The sequence below is a fragment of the Sus scrofa genome, chromosome 12, assembly GCF_054392235.1.
Source record: "Sus scrofa isolate SSC_HxYL_T2T_F1_AM1 chromosome 12, Sscrofa_HxYL_maternal_Yorkshire_Landrace_v2.0, whole genome shotgun sequence".
Lineage (NCBI taxonomy): Eukaryota > Metazoa > Chordata > Mammalia > Artiodactyla > Suidae > Sus > Sus scrofa.
This window is the reverse complement of record NC_139394.1, coordinates 16,998,892-17,019,833: the sequence shown is the minus strand read 5'-3', so window position 1 is coordinate 17,019,833 and position 20,942 is coordinate 16,998,892. Positions and strand designations below refer to the sequence as shown.

The window sequence follows — 20,942 nt, the reverse complement described above, 5'->3', positions numbered from 1 at the left end:
GGAATTTGTAACAAAGTAGCAGAATTCCTTTTTTTTTTTTTTTTTTTTTTTTTTGCTTTTTAGGGCCACACCTGCAGCATATGTAGTTCCTAGGCTAGGGGTCAAATTGGAGCTGTAGCTCATAGCAAAGCCGAATCCTTAACCCAGTAATTGAGGCCAGGGGTCAAATCTGCATCCTGATGGATCCTACTGAGGTTTGTTACCACTGAGCCATAATGGGACTCCAGAACAAAACTCTTAGAAAAGGAGGTATACAAAGAAAAACTAAAGGAAGAAGAGAATACGGGGGCACAAGTACACACTCAACAGTTCTATTACATACACAAGATAACTAAATGCTTTTATTTCTATGTCTACAATTAAGAATTAAACAGTGAGGTATTTATTGCATACAGCCTCCTTTCCAGTCCCTCAATCAAGATGACTATTTTTTTTTAAAAAAAATGAAATAATGCCTTTTGCAACAACGTGAATAGACTTAGATATTATCACACTAAGAGAATCAAGTCAGACAGAGAAAGACAAATACCATATGATATCATTTATATACGGAATCTAAAATACGATACAAACATATCTACAAACAGAAAACAGACTCACAGGCATAGAAAACAGATTTATGGTTACAGAGAAAGGGGGTAGGGGAGGGATAAATTAGGAGTTTGGGATTAGCAGAAAACAAGCTATTATATAAACAGATAAACAACAAGGTCCCATTGTGCAGCATAGGGAACTCTATTCAAGATCCTGTAATAAACCATAATGGCAAAGAACGTGAAAAAAGAATATAAATATATGTACAATTGAATTATTGTTCTACACACTAGAAACTAATACAACATTGTAAATCAACCATACTTCGATTAAAAATTTTTTGGTGAGTTCCACTGTGGCTCAGTGGTTAATGAACCCAACTAGCATCCATGAGGACTTGGGTTCCATCCCTGGCCTTGCTCAGTGGGTTAAGGATCTGGCGTTGCCACAGGTCACAGATGCAGCTCGGATCCCACATTGCTATGGCTGTGGCGTAGGCCGGTGACTATAGTTCCGATTCAATTCCTAGCCTGGGAACCTCCATATCCTGCGAGTGTGGCCCTAAAAAGACAAAAACAACAACAAAAATAAAATAAAACCAAAAACTTCCAAAAATTTTTTTGGAGTTTCCATTTGGGCTCAGTGGATTAAGAACCTCATTCTATTCTCTAGAAGAATGTGGGTTCAACCCTTGGCCTCGCTCAGTGGGTTAAGGATCCAGTGTTGCCGCAAGCTGCAGGCCTAAGTTGCAGATGCGGCTCGGATCCAGTACTGGCATGTCTGTGGCACAGGCCCCAACTGCAGCTCCAGTTCAACCCCTGGCCCAGGAACTTCCATGTGCCTCAGGTGGGGCTGTAAAAAGAAGAAAAGAAAAAGAAAAAAAATAAAAAATTTTAAAAACTTTTTCTTAAAAGATGACGTTCAGAGTCCTGCTCCTTCGAAGGTGATGTTACTGAACAATGACATAGGTCAAAGACAACAAAAGGCAGAATTTCCAAAGTAGTTACATGTACCAAGACAGGAAGATATATGTAACATTTTCAGATGATTTTTCTAGAAACAACTTAAAATAAAAGGATATAACAGTTTTAAACTAAAAATCAAGTTAACCAAAAAAAGTAATCAAGAAAAAGGAAAGAGCTTCTCTAACATGTCTCATCCATCAATGCAGAACTTACTACAAAATAATGATAAATATACCATTCCCAACAACATACAAAATCAGTCAATCTGCTGCTAGCATGTGCCTAGGGCTTAAAATGAATCATTGTTTTTCCTCTTGGAAAAAAGGTAGGATTGAAGGAAAAACACAAATGAATTCCTGGTGAAAGCTTGCCATTTTCACAAAACCTTCCACTTGTAATTTAAGCAACAGCATTTAAAAACCATTCATTTCAACAGTCTCCTCTACTAAATATTTTCATCAGGGATGCTCAGACTAAATCTAGCGACTTTATCTCTGGCAGAAGTACTTTAGCAAAGGAGTGAAATATGAACAGGCTACTGGAAGAAGAAAAAAGTTGAAATTCACCAGCTGGGTCAGGCTCCTGAATAGTTAACTAACTTCTTACTCCAGGACTCAAGAATTATAAATGTGATTAATGAGACTTGGGAGGGACTCTTAAATCACAAAGAAAAGGCTTCTCAGCATCCAAAGAACAATTTCCCATTTTTTCCTTTTTTCAATCAAACCAATGCCTCCACTCTCTCATTGGCCAACTGCAGAAAATCTTTAGAATACTCAGAAGGTGAACAAATACCTAGCTAAATAACAGCCTTAGGAGTCAGTCTGGTGATCCTGCTTATGAAGAACTTACAAGTATTTACACTTTACTGTTAATTAATTTAAATTCAATTATACCATAATGTACAAAAAGTGTATTTATTTGACAGTACTTTTAGTGCACAAACTGTCCTTACTTTAAAGCATGATTTAGTTGACTTCATTGTAAGAGAATTCAACTGATCCCAAAAAGTTTCCTAAAAAGATCCCTTAGCTGTCCTTATAATTCACAGCCTTCCAATCAACAAACCATTAAGTTAGAAGAATGCCCAAAACTAAGTAAATGAATGGACTAAAAGGTCTTTTCAAATCACTAGACTATCTCATGAAATAAGCAAAGTTCTCTCAGGTATTTTGATTACACTGGGTTGGAACAGTTACTCACAACATTATCAAAACAATGTTTTCAATACAATGTATCCTGGAAACAATAAGCTTATAGATTCTGGATGTTTTTCTTCCTCAGACAAAATAAATACACTAAGCCTAAAATGCTTCAACTACAGTATGTTACAGAAAATTACTCTTTAACACAAAATATTCAACTGTTAACCAAGATTTCTTACAGCAATGGTTTATGCAGGAAAGTCAGTGGGGATAATGCCACAAATACTAGCAAGCTTTTTTAAGGCACTAATCCATTTAAGGAAAGGTAACTATGTTATAGCAGTACCAAGGTTCTGAAATACACTTGCTTTAAACCTGAATAGAAAAGTGGATTCTTCATATGCCACAGGAAGTGGCCCTAGAAAAGGCAAAAAGTCCAAAAAAAAAAAAAAAAAAAAAGAAAGAAAAGTGGATTCTTGAGCCCAGTCATCTAACAAATGGTAATGGAACTTGGGCCACAAGGAAAAAATTCAGCAAAATTATCCACTTTTTCCCTTAGAAACACAAACCAAAATTCATACTCAGATACAGTGTTATCCATGTGAAATAACATATGCAAAACAGAGAAAAAAGGCTACCTACTTATGCTTAAAATTAAAAGGATAGCTATCTCAACAAAGTCTCCAGTGAAAATATTAGTCACCTTTAAAGGCAAAGGAAAGCCAATTTTTCCAATGTATCCACTTATTTCAGTTTTCTCTAGTAATTAACCTTTACAACATCCCTACCCAAAGAGGAAATGAAAGGGGATCTACTGGAGTCAACTCTCCTGTCCCTCTTTTCCAACCACTCTGGTTTCCCTCTCTCATAAGTCAAGATAAATGTAGACTGGTTTATCTTTAAGGAGGTACACTGTACTTTCTTGTTTATCTATAAAGAGCCCACTGCAGGATCAGGAGGGAAGAACAAAAGTAAAGTACCTCTGGCTCAACCAGGCCCACCTGGAGTACTACACAAAGCTTATGGACAACTTTTCTCAATCAGCAGATTTTGAAAAACTAGTAAGAATTTATCCCAAATTTGTCAATATATTTAACTGGAGCTCAGAGAAAATAAAATCCAAATCTGACAAAGATGATTTCTTTTAGGAAGAGAATCAAATTGTGAAAGCATATGGTGCTTGGAGGCAACCTATAAAGCATTTTCTTATTATTAGTCCATAAACCTCTGAAGTATCTTCTTCTTATTAGTCCTTAAAACATAAAGAAATCTCAAGTGAACACTTGGGTACATTCTCTACTGAAAGCTCAACTAAAAGCAACTATAAATTCCAGTGAACTTAACCAGGTCAACTAAACTTTTGGCCCCACTTAGTAAAAACAACAAAATCTGAAGTCAAGCCTTAGAAACTTACAAAAATATCCTATGAATAGTTTCAAAAGAAATCTATTCCCTCTGAAAGGATGAGTACAGTTTCAAACTAGATGCCTTCTAGTTTTTTCTTAATAAGATTTCAATGGGAAATTAGCAGCTTTTAGCCTACAGCAAGACAACACTATACCAAAACCATCCTCCATTTCTTCACTAGCAGGTCTATGTGAACCCACCTACCAAAAAATTAAGAAAAGAAAAAGACAAACGGAACCTAGGCAAAGAGGCCCCTTTCTTTCCACGATGGGAATACATCAGGTTTTTCTCCCTTGCCCCAGCATTTCTCAAGAACATTAGGCATCATTCTACTCACAGGGGTACATGGCGCTGCTCAGGATCCGCTCTGGTCAATTCTTCCTCTTCGACATCAGACTCTCCTCCGGAACTACTGTCAGTGACGTCTGAATCAAATGCTCGTTCACTGCACCTCAAGTTGGCTATACCACTGGCTGTAAATCTCTCCAATTCTTCCGAAACCAAATCACTTTTCAGGAAGTTGCTGAGTCCTTCTGAAGTGGCCGTCTCACTGGCAGCTTTTCTCAATGCAGCTTCAGCCTTTCGAGTCAGCATCAACTGGCTCCGGGGCCTCAGGGATTCTAAGTTTGGCAGTTTGCTCAAAGTTTTCTCTAAAAATCCACCCAGCTGATGCTGTATGTGCCTCTCCACCTGCTTGGCTTGCACAACCTGTAAGCGCTTCTGTAACCTGCGGGCACGGCTCTCAATATCAGCCTGCCGCCTCAGTAAAGCTGTTATCCTTTTGTCAGAATCTAAAGCACTGAAAAGAATGGAAGACAGGGGAGACTTTTTACCCTCTAACTTGACACTCCCCAAGTTAGAACTAGAGTCTGTGTCAGGTGATAACCTACTGCTTCCTTGAAGTGCCGACTGTTCCATGGAATTTATAGAAGATTTGTTTGCAGTGCTATTATTGCTAAATATAGTTGTGTGTTCTACATCAAGGCTTCTATGTGGAAGAGTGCAATTGGTCATACCCCCCTTCAAGTCCCCAGACTCAGATGCCACCACTTCACCTCCCTGAAGAGAAGATGAAGTGAAAGCTCGTTTTCCCCCATTAAGGGGACTGGAATTGTCATGATCAGAATGTGTTGAACTTTTAGTCAATTTCTTTGCCAATCCATTTACAGGTGCTTGTGGCAGAGCTGTCTGACCACTTGTATTCATGGTTCTAAGATTTTCTAAGGAAAACTCCAAAACTGGCTGTCTCCCCAACAGCTCAGCTCGGAGTTCATAGGACTGAGATAAGAGAGGGTGAGATTTAAGTACTGTCTGCTTGCTGAAGACACCTTGCAATTTCAACGATTCCTTTGAGGGAACAGATGTTACATCGGAGCAGAGATAAGATGCCACCAATGGTTGCAGCTTTCCCAAGTCTTCCTTGGTAGGATTATTTCGGAAGTCTAGACTGGGATCCTCTGCAGCAATGGCTTTTCTTTTGGTTCCGTTGGCAGCAATAAGGATGTTGGCGTTGCCGTTATTTTCGGCACTGCCAGGGGACAAAGTGGAGGATGGGGGAGCCAGTTTGAACCGGATATGGTGTGCTTCAGCTGCTGCATCAGTGAGAGCGGGCGCCATCGCAGCCATTCAGCACAGAGAGACAGGAAGTCCAGCCTCTCCCGCTGCCGAGGCCAGCTCCACAGCCCCTTACTGCCTCCCCAGAGAACAGACTAGAAAAAGAAAGAAGAAAAGGAAGTTAGAAATACAAGCACATTAGAAAACAGCACATATGTTTTTAATACAAACACGACTTGAGGCTGTTATCCAAACTCTGCCTCCAGAAAGAAAACATTCGAACCATTCTGGAGATGCAAATATACATCCAAGAGGGGAGAAGGGAAGGGGGAGGGCACTGGGGTGAGGCCATAATCCCTGCACAAGAGAAAGAATTCCATCCTTCTCGTCACTTGTAACCATAAATTCAAAGCAGCCGCAGACTGTTCAAGTTAAATCACCTGCACTTAAAAGAAAAATCCCCTTTAAACTTCTTGAAATTAGTGAATTTAAGCCAGTGTATCAAACTAAACATCCAGGAATTGAACAGAAAAAAGTTAGTAAGCAACTCCTGATCCCTACCGAAAGTTTGTATGTGAAATGTCATAGGTCTGTGCATTTTTCTGGCCAAAGAATCCAACAGTCATCAGCTTCCCACTTCACTGTCTCTGCAAGACAGATCATACTAAAAAGCTGTATCACACCCATAATACCAGTTTGTGTCATCAATTTTTTTTTTCTTTCACTGTCCTCAGTACAGCCCACCCCTCAAATTAATTGCCTAACCCATTACCCGTTACCCCAAACTTTTCCTTTACCCCAAAACTTCTTGAAAGAATAGTTATAAATAACTGCCTCTGCACTTTTTACTCTTCTATAATCTGGCTTCTACTCCTATTCCAAAGGTCACCAGTCATCTCATTTTCAAATTCAACACTCAAATCTCAGGCCCCACTGTGACTTCTCTAAAGCATTAGGTAGTGCTGATCATCCTCACTCTTCTTGAAATTCTTCTTTCCCGATGTCCTTGACAGTTTAAGGGCCCTTCTTCTGCCCTCTTTTTCTCAATTCTCTTCCTTGGCAACCACCGAAAAAGCAGCATGGAAAGGCCTCCCAATGCTCAGAAAAACTTGCTCAGCTACGCTAATCAACATCCCCACCTCTACATTCCTCAAGCCCCCTGAAACTCAAAACGGGCTTTCTTCCAACACACTTACTCCTCACCCTGTTTTATCTTCAAGTGATGGCATCGCTTTCATTTACTAACCCAAGCTAAAAACCTCAGCCATTTGCCTCTTCTTCATCCCCTGTGATTTATTTGGTCTGAGAGTAAAAGGAAATCTATGCAAAGAACTAACCCAGCTATTCCTGAAGTGTGGCCTATTTCTTGAGAGCTCAAAGACAATTTCAGAGGTCTGAAAGATCAAAGCTATTTTCTAATAATATTAAAATGTTATTTGCCTTTTTCACAGTGTTGATATTAGCAATAAGGGGGCAAAACAAGTCTGAACAAAACCGGTGGTACCTTAGCACAAATCAGGGCAGAGGCGCCAACATGTACTAACACTCATTGGTCACTATATTCTCTACTCATTTACAATTAAAAAAAAAAAAAAAAAGTGCCACTGACCTGACCTTTGATAGCCTTGATGAAATATGAAAATTATGAATTTTATTAAATCTCCATTCTTTAGTCTTCAGTGTTATGTGTGTATGAATATATGTATTTAAATATTGTGTGTATGATGAAAGGGAAAGTACACAGGAAACACTTCTGCTACTTTAAGAAATCTAAGAGAAAGCACTTGTACAACTGAGTTACAAGCTGAACTAGAAGGCTTTTTCATGGAACACTGTTTTTACTTGGCAGAACTGACAGACTATGGTTATTCAGACTTGAATAGTTAGCAGACATTTTCTTGAAAATGAACAAAATGAATGTGTCTACTTCAAGGAAAGCTAATGATGATGCTTGTGGCCAATGATAAAATCTGAGTTTTCAAGCAAAATGAGTATTTTGAAAATGTGTATCCACCACCATGAGCTTGAAATTTCCCCAATGCTTACTTAAGTCATTTCTTTTGTGTGTGTGTGTGTGTCTTTTTGCCTTTTCTAGAGCCACTTCTTGTTGGCATATGGAGGTTCCCAGGCTAGGGGTCTAATCGGAGCTGTAGCCGCTGGCCTGCACCAGAGCCAAGGCAACGCAGGATCTGAGCCATGTCTGCAACCTACACCACAGCTCAGGGCAACACCGGATCCTTAACCCACTGAGCAAGGCCAGGGATCGAACCCCCAACCTCAAGGTTCCTAGTCAGATTCGTTAACCATTGAGCCATGACGGGAACTCCTTTTGTGTGTGTGTGTGTGTGTGTGTGTGTGTGATTTCTGATTAAATAGATTTATTAGTGAATGAGAATTTGATACCACATAATGAAATGTGTCAATGTTTGGAAGATCTGCCTAACTTAGGAATGACCAAATGACCAATGCTCATTAGACACTAGTGCATGGGTAAAAGTATATGCAAGACAGGCCAGTGGATTTTAATGTAACAGAGTATAAAAAGTTCACTAATATGGCTTTAGATTCCACAGTGCGACTAACCTTTATGAAACTGCTTGTCAAGTTTGAATATAGTGTCAAAGAAAATCCACACTTGGGAGTTCTCGTCGTGGCTCAGTGGTTAACGAATCCAACTAGGAACCATGAGGTTGTGGGTTCGATCCCTGGTCTCTCTCGATCAGCGGGTTAAGGATCTGGTGTTGGTGTAAGTCACAGACGCAGCTCGGATCCCGCGTTGCTGTGGCTCTGGCGTAGGCCAGCAGCTATCGCTCCAATTAGACCTCTAGCCTGGGAACCTCCATACACCATAGGTGTGGCCCTAGAAAAGACAAAAAAAAAAAAAAAAAAAAAAAGAAAGAAAGAAAATCCACACTTATTTGAAAAGGCTATTTAAAATACTCCTCTCTTTTCCACACTACACGTTTATACAAGGTCAGATTTTCTTTATATATTTCCAAAACAATATATCACAAAACAACGAATACAGAAGCAGCTATGAGAATTTAGTTGTTTTCTATTAAGCCAGACACTAGAAGGATATGCAAAATGTAAAATAATTTCATTCACTAATTTTTCTGTTCTGGAAAAAAGTTATTTTTCATAATATGTAATAGGGTTTATTATTTTTAAAAGAATCAGTAAAAATGATTCCTTTAATTTCTCAAAGTTTCTAGTCAACTACTGATAACAACCTATGAAAGTTCTTTGTGGTTCTCAACATTTTTTAAAAGCAAAAAGGAGCCTTGAGACCAGAGTTTGTGAATCACTGAACTAAGGCAACATCCTTCCCCCCCCCCCCCCCGCCAAAATGAGCAACTTTCAATCTGGCCAAACATTCTTATCTTTAGATAAAACCAACATAGGATGGTAAACCCTAGAGTACTACACAAAGATTCTTTATAGTATGACAATTCAAATCACAAATATCGAAGTACTTAAGTAAATGATTAAGAAAATATCCAAACAAACACCAATACAGTGACAGGTCAAATTTGTCAACTGCTCTATATAATGTGTCTACTGCTCTATATATTGCAAAAAATTTCTCGTTCTAAGATTATACTTAATGAACATCCTATGTTTGTTAAACTAGATCTTCTGGGGATTACAGAGTTTTATCCTTATGGACTTTCTGGCGTATGGCATTCTGTGCTACAAACTATTCTATGTCCACTTTTCCTATTTCTGATTTAAATTTTTTAAAATTTTTTTTTTTTTGGTCTTTTTGTCTTTTTAGGGCTGCAAATGCAGTATATGGAGGTTCCCAGGCTAGGGGTCCAATTGGAGCTGTAGCCTTGGCCTACACCAGAGCCACAGCAACGCAGGATCCAAGCCATGTCTTCGACCTTTACCACAGCTCACAGCAATGCTGGATCCTTAACCCACTGAATGAGTCCCGGGATCAAACCTGCGTCCTCATGGATGCTAATTGGGTTTGTTAACCGCTAAGCCACGACAGGAGTTCCTGATTTTAAATTTTAAGATAAATCCTAATATAATATAAACAGTTGTATTATACTGGATCAAACTCTTTATTCAAAATGCCTTGAGTCAATTTTATAATAGGCAAAGCATTTTCTCCCATAAAGAAAAATCGCTATCTGATCTTTCCCATCAATTTGATACCCTCTTTTGAACTGAACACAGAGTTGACACTAGCAATTCAAGTGTAGTAGATTAATACATGTGAGAGGAATAAATGCAGCCTACTACCTGAAAGCACTTCAGTAAGTCTCATCGATGGCAGGAAACAACCTCCCTCTGGGGGCCCAAGTAAGGACACAGATGCGGCACAGCTTCCATAAAACTTACTTGGGAAAACCCATGCTCACCCAGCACATGGAGAGGGTCATAATTAACATCACACCACAAAAGGTATTAAAGCAGTAAACTCTCCAAAGTTATTTTAGAAGTATTCAATTCTTTAAAATTCACAACTTAAAAATCTGCTGACTCAAATTCCATCTCTTTCAAGATTTCTCTGACACTCTGAAAGCCTATCTGACAACCTGACATTAATTACACACATCTCAAAGGCAAGTTTATTTACACACTCTCACCTTGGTCTCAAAATCCCCAGAGGATGCACTGCAAAGAGTAATCATTAAAACAATCATTTAAATAAGAAGGGAAAGGGGAAAGCAACCTCTTCAGATGAAATTCCACTCCTAACCCATAAATATTTATCTTTCTATACCCAAACTACTGTCAAAATATATATATTAAAATCTACACCACCAACCCCCTTTGTTGACTTGAAATGTTGTGTTGAGATTCAATATTGCCCCCAAAGACATTCATAGATAAGGAAAACAGGTCCAGGTTCACATCCTGGCCCCACCCGTTATTTAAATTATTTAACTATTCTGTTCCCTCAACTTCCTCATGTGCAAATAGCAGAGCTGACCTCAGAAGGCTTGTGTGATAATTAATTAAGATACTTTCAATTAACCTAGTGCCTGGCACAAGCACCCACTATTTTCACTGCCATTATAACCTACAGACAAAAAGCAAATATTAATGACAGAAAAAAAGTGCTAAATGAAAAAAAAGTGCTAAAAAACAAAACATATGCTATGACCTCATTTCTGTTTTTAAAAGAAAGTGATAAGATTCTCATCTTTTATTATTTTCTGTCTTATGTACTATTTCTACCATAAACATATATTGCTTGTATAATAAAAGAGAAGGAAGCAAAAATAATGCAAATTCTTAAAGAGCCAAAAAATCCAATAAGGCAAAATATCACAATAACAGTCTTAAATTTAACATAATGAGCAAAATGTTGATTAAAACAAGATTCCCATCCCACTTCACCACCCAACAACTTAGAGCAGAGAAAAACTGTCAAACTTAAGCAGTTTTACAAAAACAGTACAACAGTTTATGATAAATCACCTTTCTCCAAAGAATACAAATCATTAAAAGCTATAATTAACTTATTAATCCTCATTAACAACCTGGGAGGTAGGTTTCAGGCTGGCATTAAAATTTCCAGTTTACTGGTGGGGACAGATAGTGAGGCTATATTGTACAGAATAAAGAAACTAAAAACTAAAATATTCCAAATTTTAGTTCATGTATTAACCACAATCTGACCAAAAAAACAAACCCAAAAACACAGATGGAGTTAAAGAACCTACTGTCACTGACATAAAAATATGGCAGTAAGCTTGAAGAGACAAAAAGGGCATAGCCAATCAAGGTCCTTTAAAAGACTATACAAGGTTGAGCTAGGTAATTAACGGCTTCCCTCCCAGTTCCAAGGAAGCATTTCGGGGACTGGAAGATGTCAAGGGGGTTCGGCAGGCAAACACATTCAGGAAAAGCCTCCCTGATGGAGATTCACAACACACTTCATTCTAATGAATACTCAATGTTTTGCACCTTTAACAAACGTCTTTTTTCCATTACACCTATTAATATCTTGCAGAACACTGTTCTGAGAGACACCAGTTGGAATAAAGTTCAAATATGTGATCTCTAGGGTTCCTTCCTATGCCTATGATTCTATTTTCACTGTAAATTGCAATATAGGTTTAAGAAAAAACTTTCAGCTAACATAAGCAGCACTTGGGAAGCAAAAGTATACCCCTAGAGCAGAGTTTCTCAACCTCAGTACTGCTGACTTGTGCCAATAACTCTCTGTTGTGGAGGAATGGGGTCTCTCCTGTACACTGAAGGTGGCTTAGCAGCAACCCTGGCCTTTCCACCCAATAGGTACCAGCAGCACCCGCCTATAAATTATGACAAACCAAAATCCTTCCAGGCATGCCCAATGTCCTTGGGGGCAAAACCATACCCCTTCCCCAATTGAGAACTGCTGTCTAGGGAGATTCTCTCTATATTTACAGATTTCTATACATGCATATACATATCTATATACATACAGAGCAAGTTGATCATATCTATATATATGTATATCTATGTATATACATATCTATATACATACAGAGCAAGTTGATCATATCTATATATATACAGAGTTCCAGAAAGCACACACATCCAGCTGCTTCAAATACTGTCAAGTCAAAACTAACTCCATACCTACAAATGAAAACCAAGCCTTATTCCTCGCAAATTCCCAAGAGAGGACTCGAGTTACACAAGAATAAACTGGCAGCATCAACCTTCCAAAACTGTTCATAGGCTACAAAGACCCTATGGGAAGAGTCTGATCATTTGGGTGGCTAACAACTGCACTTCCACTGAAAACAGAAGCAAAAATCAGATAGGGAAGAAAAGCCTCCCCAAAACGTGGCTTCTACTAACCTCTTCTAGTCCTCATTACTTTGCACAAAGCAAAGAAAGAAACAGGCTGAGGAAGGATGGTTTAGGGAAGTGTCTCTAAAGTTATCGAAATTTCAGCTGAAACTTGAAAATTAGCTATTTTATTACATAAAAGTCTAGGGCGAAAAGAGGGGAGTATGGCATTTTAGTGAAAGGAAATGGCATGGGAAAAGGCAAAACTGTGGGGAAAACTGAACATCCTGGAAGTTAAAAGAAATGATCAACTTGCTTAAAATATGAAGCATATTTTAACAGAGCAAACAGTATAGAAAAAGGTGGAAAGCCAGTTTGACACCAGATCATTAATAGATAACTTTGAATAGCCAGCCTTTACAAAGGCAGGAGAAAGTCATTAAAGGTTTTTCAAATGGGGAGTGACACATGAGAACTGTGCTTCAGAGACCAGTTGGATAGGATAGATTAAAAAGTCAAAGACCTGCAGCACTATTTTCAATAGCCAAGACATGAAAACAACCTAAATGTCCATGGACAGAGGAGTGGATCAAGATGTGGTACATAGGCGTTCCCATCGTGGCGCAGTGGTTAACGAATCCGACTAGGAACCATGAGGTTGCGGGTTCGGTCCCTGCCCTTGCTCAGTGGGTTAACGATCCGGCGTTGCCGTGAGCTGTGGTGTAGGTGGCAGACATGGCTCGGATCCCGCGTTGCTGTGGCTCTGCCGTAGGCTGGCAGCTACAGCTCCGATTAGACCCCTAGCCTGGGAACGGCCCAAGAAATGGCAAAAAGACAACAACAACAACAAAAAGATGTGATACATATACACAATGGAATATCACTCAGCCATTAAAAGGAACGAAATACCAGCATTTTTACAAACATGGATGGACCTAGAAATTATCATGCTAAGTGAAGTCAGCCATACAATGAGACACCAACATCAAATGCTTTCACTGACATATGGAATCTGAAAAAAGGACAGAATGAACTTCTTTGCAGAACAGATACTGACTCACAGACTTTGAAAAACTTATGGTCTCCAAAGGAGACTGGGGGGTGGGGGATGTGCTGGGGTTGTGAGTTGGAAATCCTATAAAATTGGATTGTGACGATCACTGCACAACTATAAATGTAATAAATTCATCGTAATAAAAAAAATTTTTTTTAAAAGTCAAAGATCAGCTACTACAATTAATCCAGACAGGATGCAACAAAAATCTCAACTATAATGGTCACCACACCACAGCAGAATATGGTCAAGGTCTCCTTCCGGCTTTGGAAGGGCCTAAAGTCTGCAGAAGGCCAAATAAGTGGCACAAACAGAAAACATAAAGGCTCTTAAGAGACCAGAGAGAAGGTTCTCTTTTCCTTCATAATTTCAGCTCCATTTATTCTCATAAAGCTGTTCAGGGTTTGTTTATCTTTTTTTTTTTTTTTTTTTTTTTTTTGCAGGGGGGGGGAAATGGCTGTTCAGGCTCAGTATCTCCTCCCCCCCCCCTTTTTTTTTTTTGGTCTTTTTATGGCCACATGTGCAGCATATGGAAGTTCCAGGCTAGGGGGCGAATCGGAGCCTACACCACAGTCACATCTGAGCGGCGCTTGTGACCTACACCACAGCTCATGGCAATGCCAGATCCATAACCCACTACTGAGGCCAGGGATCAAACCCACGTCCTCATGGATACTAGTCAGGTTCGTTACGGCTGAGCACCAACAGGAACTCCCTATCCATTCCATTCTTAACACTACTAACCCAAACCCATCCCAAGGTCCACATCAGCTCACACCTAAATTATCATAACAGCTTCCTGACTGATGCCTCAGTCCTCCAATCCATTCCATACCTTTATATCACCTCAATCCTCTACTCTAAAATAGGTCCTAGTACATACCTTATGAGTCCTATTTCTCCAAGATGAACCTTAAAACAATATCAAAGCAAGTACATCAGGTGGCATGGACCTAAAACTCCTTCCACATTCAACTCCATGATCCTGTCTACGCTGCTGCCCCTACCTGGAAGACCCTTCTACACTTTAAGCGCAAAACTTAATTGTCCAATACACAGCATCTCCACAAAAACCTTTCCAGACTATTCAGATTCACATCTCTTTCTTCCTGCTTGCTTAAATTATCAATGCACTTAAAGCCACTGTTCAGTTAAAATTATCTGAATGTTTCCTAGTTATCAATTCATTAATTCTATTTCCAAGACAAGGAAGCCTTAGCATCCTTGTTTACAGGCTCGTTAACTTTATATAGCTAGAGCTTGGTACTTACCAGCAGGGGTAGAGTAGGCAAAAATGACCTGGTGAGGTAGGCCTTTCAGTATAAGACCATGCTAAGCAGATAAAGATGAGGACAATAGAGAGTAGGAGTCAAAATTTTTATTATAAAACGAAGAAATAATGTGGACCTCACCACCTCAGTCCCTAACACTTTCCTATGCCAATAGGGCAGGGCTTCTTAAATTTCATAATCACTAAGGGAATCACAGCTCTGACTGGAGGATAGGCTACTATTATGACTGCTATTCACTACATTAATTGACCTTTTACTGTGTCAGTCACTGTGCTAAGTGTCTTACATATATCTCCTCATTTAAGTGTCACAATAACATTGTAAGACAAGTACGTATCCTTATTCTCACGTTAATAGATAAGAAACCTTGATGCTCCAAAGTTAAGTAACGTGCCCAAGAGCACATAACTACTAAGTTGCAGGGGAAGGATTCCAATTTAAATCTCTACCCCTGAAATCCATGCTTTTAACCACTAAATGTAAGGCTAGGTTTAAACTGGAAGAGGCTTAATTGCTAGACCCTACGATTTTGAATTTTAGTCTTTAGAGGGAAGTCAATGAGAAATACCAACTAATTACCTCCAATAAACATTTTATTAAAATGCCTACAGCACTCAAAGCCCTGTACTAAGTGTCTACAAGGATGACATGGACCAGTAAAGACAGACACTGTGTGAAGAGGGAATCCCAGGGGACATTAGGAGACCCTCACACAGGCTGAGAGTGAGCTGGGTCACAGAAGGCTTCCCAGTGGGAAAAAACATTGAAACCTAAAGTTTAAAATCCAAAGAATTAAAATAAAAAATAAAAAGTTGAAACCTAAAGAATAAGGAGGGTCCAGCATCACCCATACAGCTACTTGCAAAGCCCATTTCCTGCCCCTAATAACAAATTCAAAACCAATCCCTGCCCCTCAACATTCCCCATGTCAATGAACCCTGATCCCAATCACTGATTTACCACCTACCAGAGATACCTTAAAAATATACTAATACCAGACACAAATACCAGAGGAAAGACTACAGGAGTTAATGGTCTAATGTTGGAGACACTAAGAATTAAGGTCGTATCATCAATGCCAAAGATAAGGTGATAAAAATTAGGTGTGAAGGTAGTAAACCCAGATGATATAGCACTGTTTTGCCTGAAGGGATCAAAGAAGGTTTCTGAAAAGAGATGACATTCTGACTACCAAGGTCAAATAGGAAGGGTTCAATAGGTGGCATGACAGGCACGTTCATTCCATCCTTAATACCACTGTCTTCATTCAGAACCTCAAGCATTATAGTAATCCCAGCAGTAATCATCTCCCAACTGTTCTTTCCTCCTGTCTCATTAAGCCTTCAATCTAGCGTCAACTACCAAAGTGATTACTAGAAAAGGAGGCGGGAGCTCCGTTCTTGCGCAGCAGAAACAAATCCAACTAGTAACCATGAGGTTGCGGGTTCCACCCCCTAGCTTCACTCGGTGGGTTAAGGATCCAGCGTTGCTGTGGCTGTGGTGTAGGCCGGCAGCTGTAGCTCCAATGCAACTCCTAGCTTGGGAACTTCCACCTGCCACAGATGCGGCCCTAAAAAACAAGGGAAAAAAAGAAAGAAAAGGAGAAGGAAAAGAAGGAAGAAGGGAGGGAACACAAACCCAACCATGTTCCGCTCCTGCTTAAAATCCTTCAGGGACTCCAGGGTAAGGGTGAACCCAAACTCCCACATAGCATATATTTCCCCTCCTTTTACACTCAGCCTCATTTCCATCCCGTTCCCACTCTAACCACCTGAATCTTATCTATAGTTCCAGGCTTTTCCACACCTTTGCACCTTTACTTTTCAAGTTTTAGCTCAAGATCGTAAGCTCTTTTTAGAGAGTCCCTTCCTCTCTAGGGTCTTATCTGCATTCCTGTAACACCTGGGCAACAGCTCATAATGAAATATAAACTCCCAATTTTATCACCTCCTCCCCTTCCCTAGACCATTTATTTCTTAAAATGAGATTTTATGCCTTGTTTTTATCTCCACCCCTTACATGTAGCACTGTGCCTGGCAGACATGTTAACCTCAGTATTCTACGTTGACTGCATTAGAGATTCATTATGAAGTTAATAGGGATGTATGACCATAAAGTGAAAACAATCTAAAAAGAAGCATGAATCAACAGAATCTAGGACAGACTTCATCTACTTCAAATCCTGGTAATTTACATTGCCAAGCACATGCACTCAGAATGACAAACTTTTTAATTGTAAATTTTAAACTATTAAATTTGGCTACATAAGCCTTTTGAAGGCAATACCTATCAAAACTTTCAGTGCAATTACTCAAATTTTTAACTAGTAACTGCACTTCTGGGAGCCCAACAGAAATATTCTTATAGATACATAAAGATAAATGCACAATTCACTAAAGAATTATAACACAAAAAAACCAAAAACCAAAAAATAAACCACCCCTAAACTTAAAAAAGAAAAAGAAAAAAAAAAAAAAAACTGGTCTGCACTGATGTGAAAAATCTCTATAAGTGGGGGAAAAAAAAAAAAAAAAAAAAAAGACCAAGCTACATAACAGATATGATCGTATTTGTGTTAAAAAATATATAAAGACACGGCTTTGAAAAATAACTACATATCAAAATGTTTATTCGTGTTTATCCTATTTCTATCCTATCACTAAATTCAAATTTCCTACCAGTCTAGCTCACAAAAGGAAAAGAAGGAAATACGTACTTTCATCTCTTTCTAACAAAACTCTAATCATAAAAGTGTTCCTGAATACTGAAATTGAAAACTTCTTTTTAAGGGTCCCAGCAATTCAAAGACAAGTAAGTTCTTCTTAGGGTAAGGATGTGGCAAGGTGAGGGGTGGCGGTGGGGGTGGGGGTGGTCCCTGACCAAATTTCCAGGGATCTCACTGAAACCCTTTATCCCTTTAGAATATTGAATTAACAATTTTTTAAGTAATTTTTCCAATGCCTTAGAAATGTTAATAGTTAATACCAAAACCCTTCTTTCATTCCCTTGGGAGGCCAAAGGGAAAGCCAGGAGGTAAGCAGTAATTGGAGAAAAAAAAACAGCGGTCTAAATATCTTTTGAAATATGCTTAAAGGTCTTCAAACATCCTCAGTTCTCCTGGATAATATATGAAGAGTTTAATGAAACTTTCCTGACAGTTCAACTTATCACACCATTTCTTCAAAGCCTCTATGCTAGCTAACATCAGAAGCTAAATTAGCTTTTCTCCTCCATCCCTCCACAGCCTCCAGTGAAAGTGCTAATAAGCAGTCACAAAGGCCAAAGAGCAAATATTGAAAGAAAGCGTGGATATCAGTTTTTAGCAATTTTCGGTTTAGTGCCCTAACAACAACATTATGATGCATCTTTTTTATTCCCAAACACTTGTTCCAACTGAATTTAACCAGTTCTGGCCCTAAGCTGCTCCCTTTGTAGAAAGAAATTAAAAGGTGATGGACTCCATTAATTTTGATGCCACTCAAGCAACTTTTTCCACACAAAGGTAGAATCTGCTGTACTTAAAATTCACAATGAGAGCTCACTTGGGATTCCTGGTTCAAGTAACAAGAACCAGTTTTTGATAACATGCAGATAAAACTGCACTGAATTTACCTCCGCCTTACATTTTCTTACTCTCAAAAACTTGGGGAGTCAGCAGCACATATAGCAGAATAGACACAGAAATTCATATATCTCTGGCATAAGGATAACACACAAATTCGTTTAAAGTTCTATGTTTTTCACTATCAGATTATGGTATTAAAGAATATGTCATATGGTTTGTTTTCTACTGTAATAAAAAAAAACTTTAGTACAGAAATAAAAACTTAGGGAAAATAATTTTTTAAAATTAATACTAGAGGAGGAGTTCCCGTCGTGTCTCAGCGGTAAGTAACCCAACTAGTATCCATGAGGATGTGGGTTCAATCCCTGGCCTCACTCAGTGAGTTAAGAACCACAGTAGTTCGTGAGCTGTGGTGCAGTTCGCAGACTTGGCTCAGATCCTGCATTGCTGTGGCTGTGGTATAGGCTGGTAGCTGCAGCTGCAATTCGACCCCTGGCCTGGGAACTTCCACATGCCTCAGGTGTGGCCCTAAAAAGGAGAAAAAAAAAAAAAAAAACCTAGAGGAGAAAAAGGTAAGTCTAAGTCAACAATAATAAAATATACAGCTATATTATTCCCTGGTAGGCTAGGATATTCAAATGTTAAAATTTTATGGAGCTGGCTTAAAGTCTTATAAAAGCAAGGCTTGCAGAAGGTAACAGCTATCAGTTGCCAGACACCACTACACAACAGAGATAGGAATTTAAAAGGTCCCTACTTTCAAGGGCCTCTTGGCATAATGCTTTTAAATCTTGATATATAATCTTGAAGTTTTCCTTTCAGACTACCCAAGTTTGTTTGTTTTTCGTTCATAAATATGAACTGTGCTCTCTACTTTGAAGGTGGTTTCCTCATACCCTACATTTTAGCTTTCTCTTTATTCAAAGACAAGAAACGCTTATTAACACATAAAGAAGAGAGGAGTCAGGGAACCACTAGGCGTTAACTGTCAAATCTACTTCAAGGAGAGGTCCTTAAACAATGTTGCATTATAAAGATACAATCTTTTTATAACAGTAACTTTCAAAAACACTCAAAAGTATAGAAAATAGTAAAATAAAGCTTCCCATAGCCATAAAAAAAAAAAAAAGAAAGAAAACAAAAAAACCCACATGAAGAAAAAAACATCTATTTCAGTTCCTTTTGGAGTCCAGGCTTTTTGGTAAATCATACTTATCTACTTATTTTCTCCTAAATGTTTTACCCTACATTCTAAAAGACAGGCACATGACAAAATGATAACTGAACTAATAGCCAACAGTGGCCCTCCCAATAACACATACTGGTCTTTTCCTATGACCCAAAATTCTCTCCACAATCTGGAAGTGACACTCAAGGACACCACTTACTTTCCACCTCTTCTTGTGGCCTTCAAATGTTGGTGACCTCTAGCACAGTAGGTATTTGTTTTTTAAATTTACATTGCCTTTTCTAATCATTATTGTGGTTCACTGAGTTTTGATCTCACGTTTCAGGGAATGGGAAGTACTGACAAAATAGTCCAACAGTGTTCTGAATTACTATTCTCTGGCAGGAATATTTCTGCACAACTTTCAGTATGCCCAGAGGCTCATATGCAACTTATTATGATAGAAACTATAATGTAAACATACATCTTCAGAAGCAACATGAAGACTCAGTCTTAATATAGATTTCCAAGAAACAGGTAAAGTCCTATTTTAGGGAAAGGACATGATCCAAGTACTCTGAACTGACACAGCAGGAACACCAGATGTTTGGGGCCATTTTATTCGAGACACCTGCACCTGCACCTTTTCATAAAGTGATCAAGTAAAAGGGCACTAATGCAAAATATGCTTCCTGAGACCTAAAACAGTCTAAATAATCAAGGCATAAACTTACTTAAAATAAAGAGGGCAAAGAAAAGGTGTTTTAAAACTAAAACAAACTCAGTAATGAGATCTGCTCTGGGGCAATCAACTAAAGACCACATACCTAGTACGCAACTAGTCCCTCCTTTCCAAACCCAAGGGAATGGAAAGATATCTGGAGGTTAAAAAAAAAACAAAACAAAACTCTCTCTCCAGGAAAGGAAGTCACTTAATTTCTGTGTCTGATGACCTCACCAAGGAGAAAAAATAATCCCTACCAACCGCCCCCCCCCCACACGGAAGCCAACTAAATTTAAAAGGAATAAGCATGACTCTTTTAATTCAAGATTTTCAATGACTATTGTTTAGAAAAATCAACAAGGATTCATTTTTTTGCAACATTTTACAAGTGCTTTTCTAGTACTACAACAAGGTTAACTAAGCTTTACTCAAAAAAGGTCTTAACTAGAACCACTCCATACTAAAATATCTTCTCAAAACAGCATCACCAACCACAATAGCTCTGTTTTAGATTACATGAGTCAGGTTATGTCAAAGAACAAATCTATAACTTGTTATTCACTTTGAAATACAATAAAATCTGTGGTCAACCCAGTAAAATCCAGAGGATGTAGAGACACTGGTTACAGTGTAGCATAACTAGAAATGGAAGGTATTGGCAGTGTTTGAAGAAAGTTATTTTCCTTTCTCCTCACCTTGATAAAAGTTCAAAAGTGAACTAAGGCTTACTCAGTTTCTAGCTTTCAGAATTTTCCTCAACAGGATAATGATAAGTCACCTAACAATCAAA

General features: G+C 38.7%; 1 protein-coding gene across 20 annotated transcripts in view; it reads right to left on the bottom strand.

Annotated features, from left to right (window-relative positions):
• KANSL1 (KAT8 regulatory NSL complex subunit 1) overlaps positions 1-20,942 on the bottom strand; it is a 195,588-nt gene that overhangs the window by 137,863 nt on the left and 36,783 nt on the right. For all 20 annotated transcript variants that reach the window (XR_014820985.1, XR_014820986.1, XM_013989922.3 and 17 more), the window contains exon 3: positions 4,389-5,760. Coding sequence is in view for 18 of the 20 variants with exons in the window: in XM_013989922.3 (XP_013845376.1) it covers positions 4,389-5,677 (1,289 nt within the window). In the remaining 2 variants the exon portion in view is untranslated. The remainder of the gene's footprint in view (positions 1-4,388; positions 5,761-20,942) is intronic.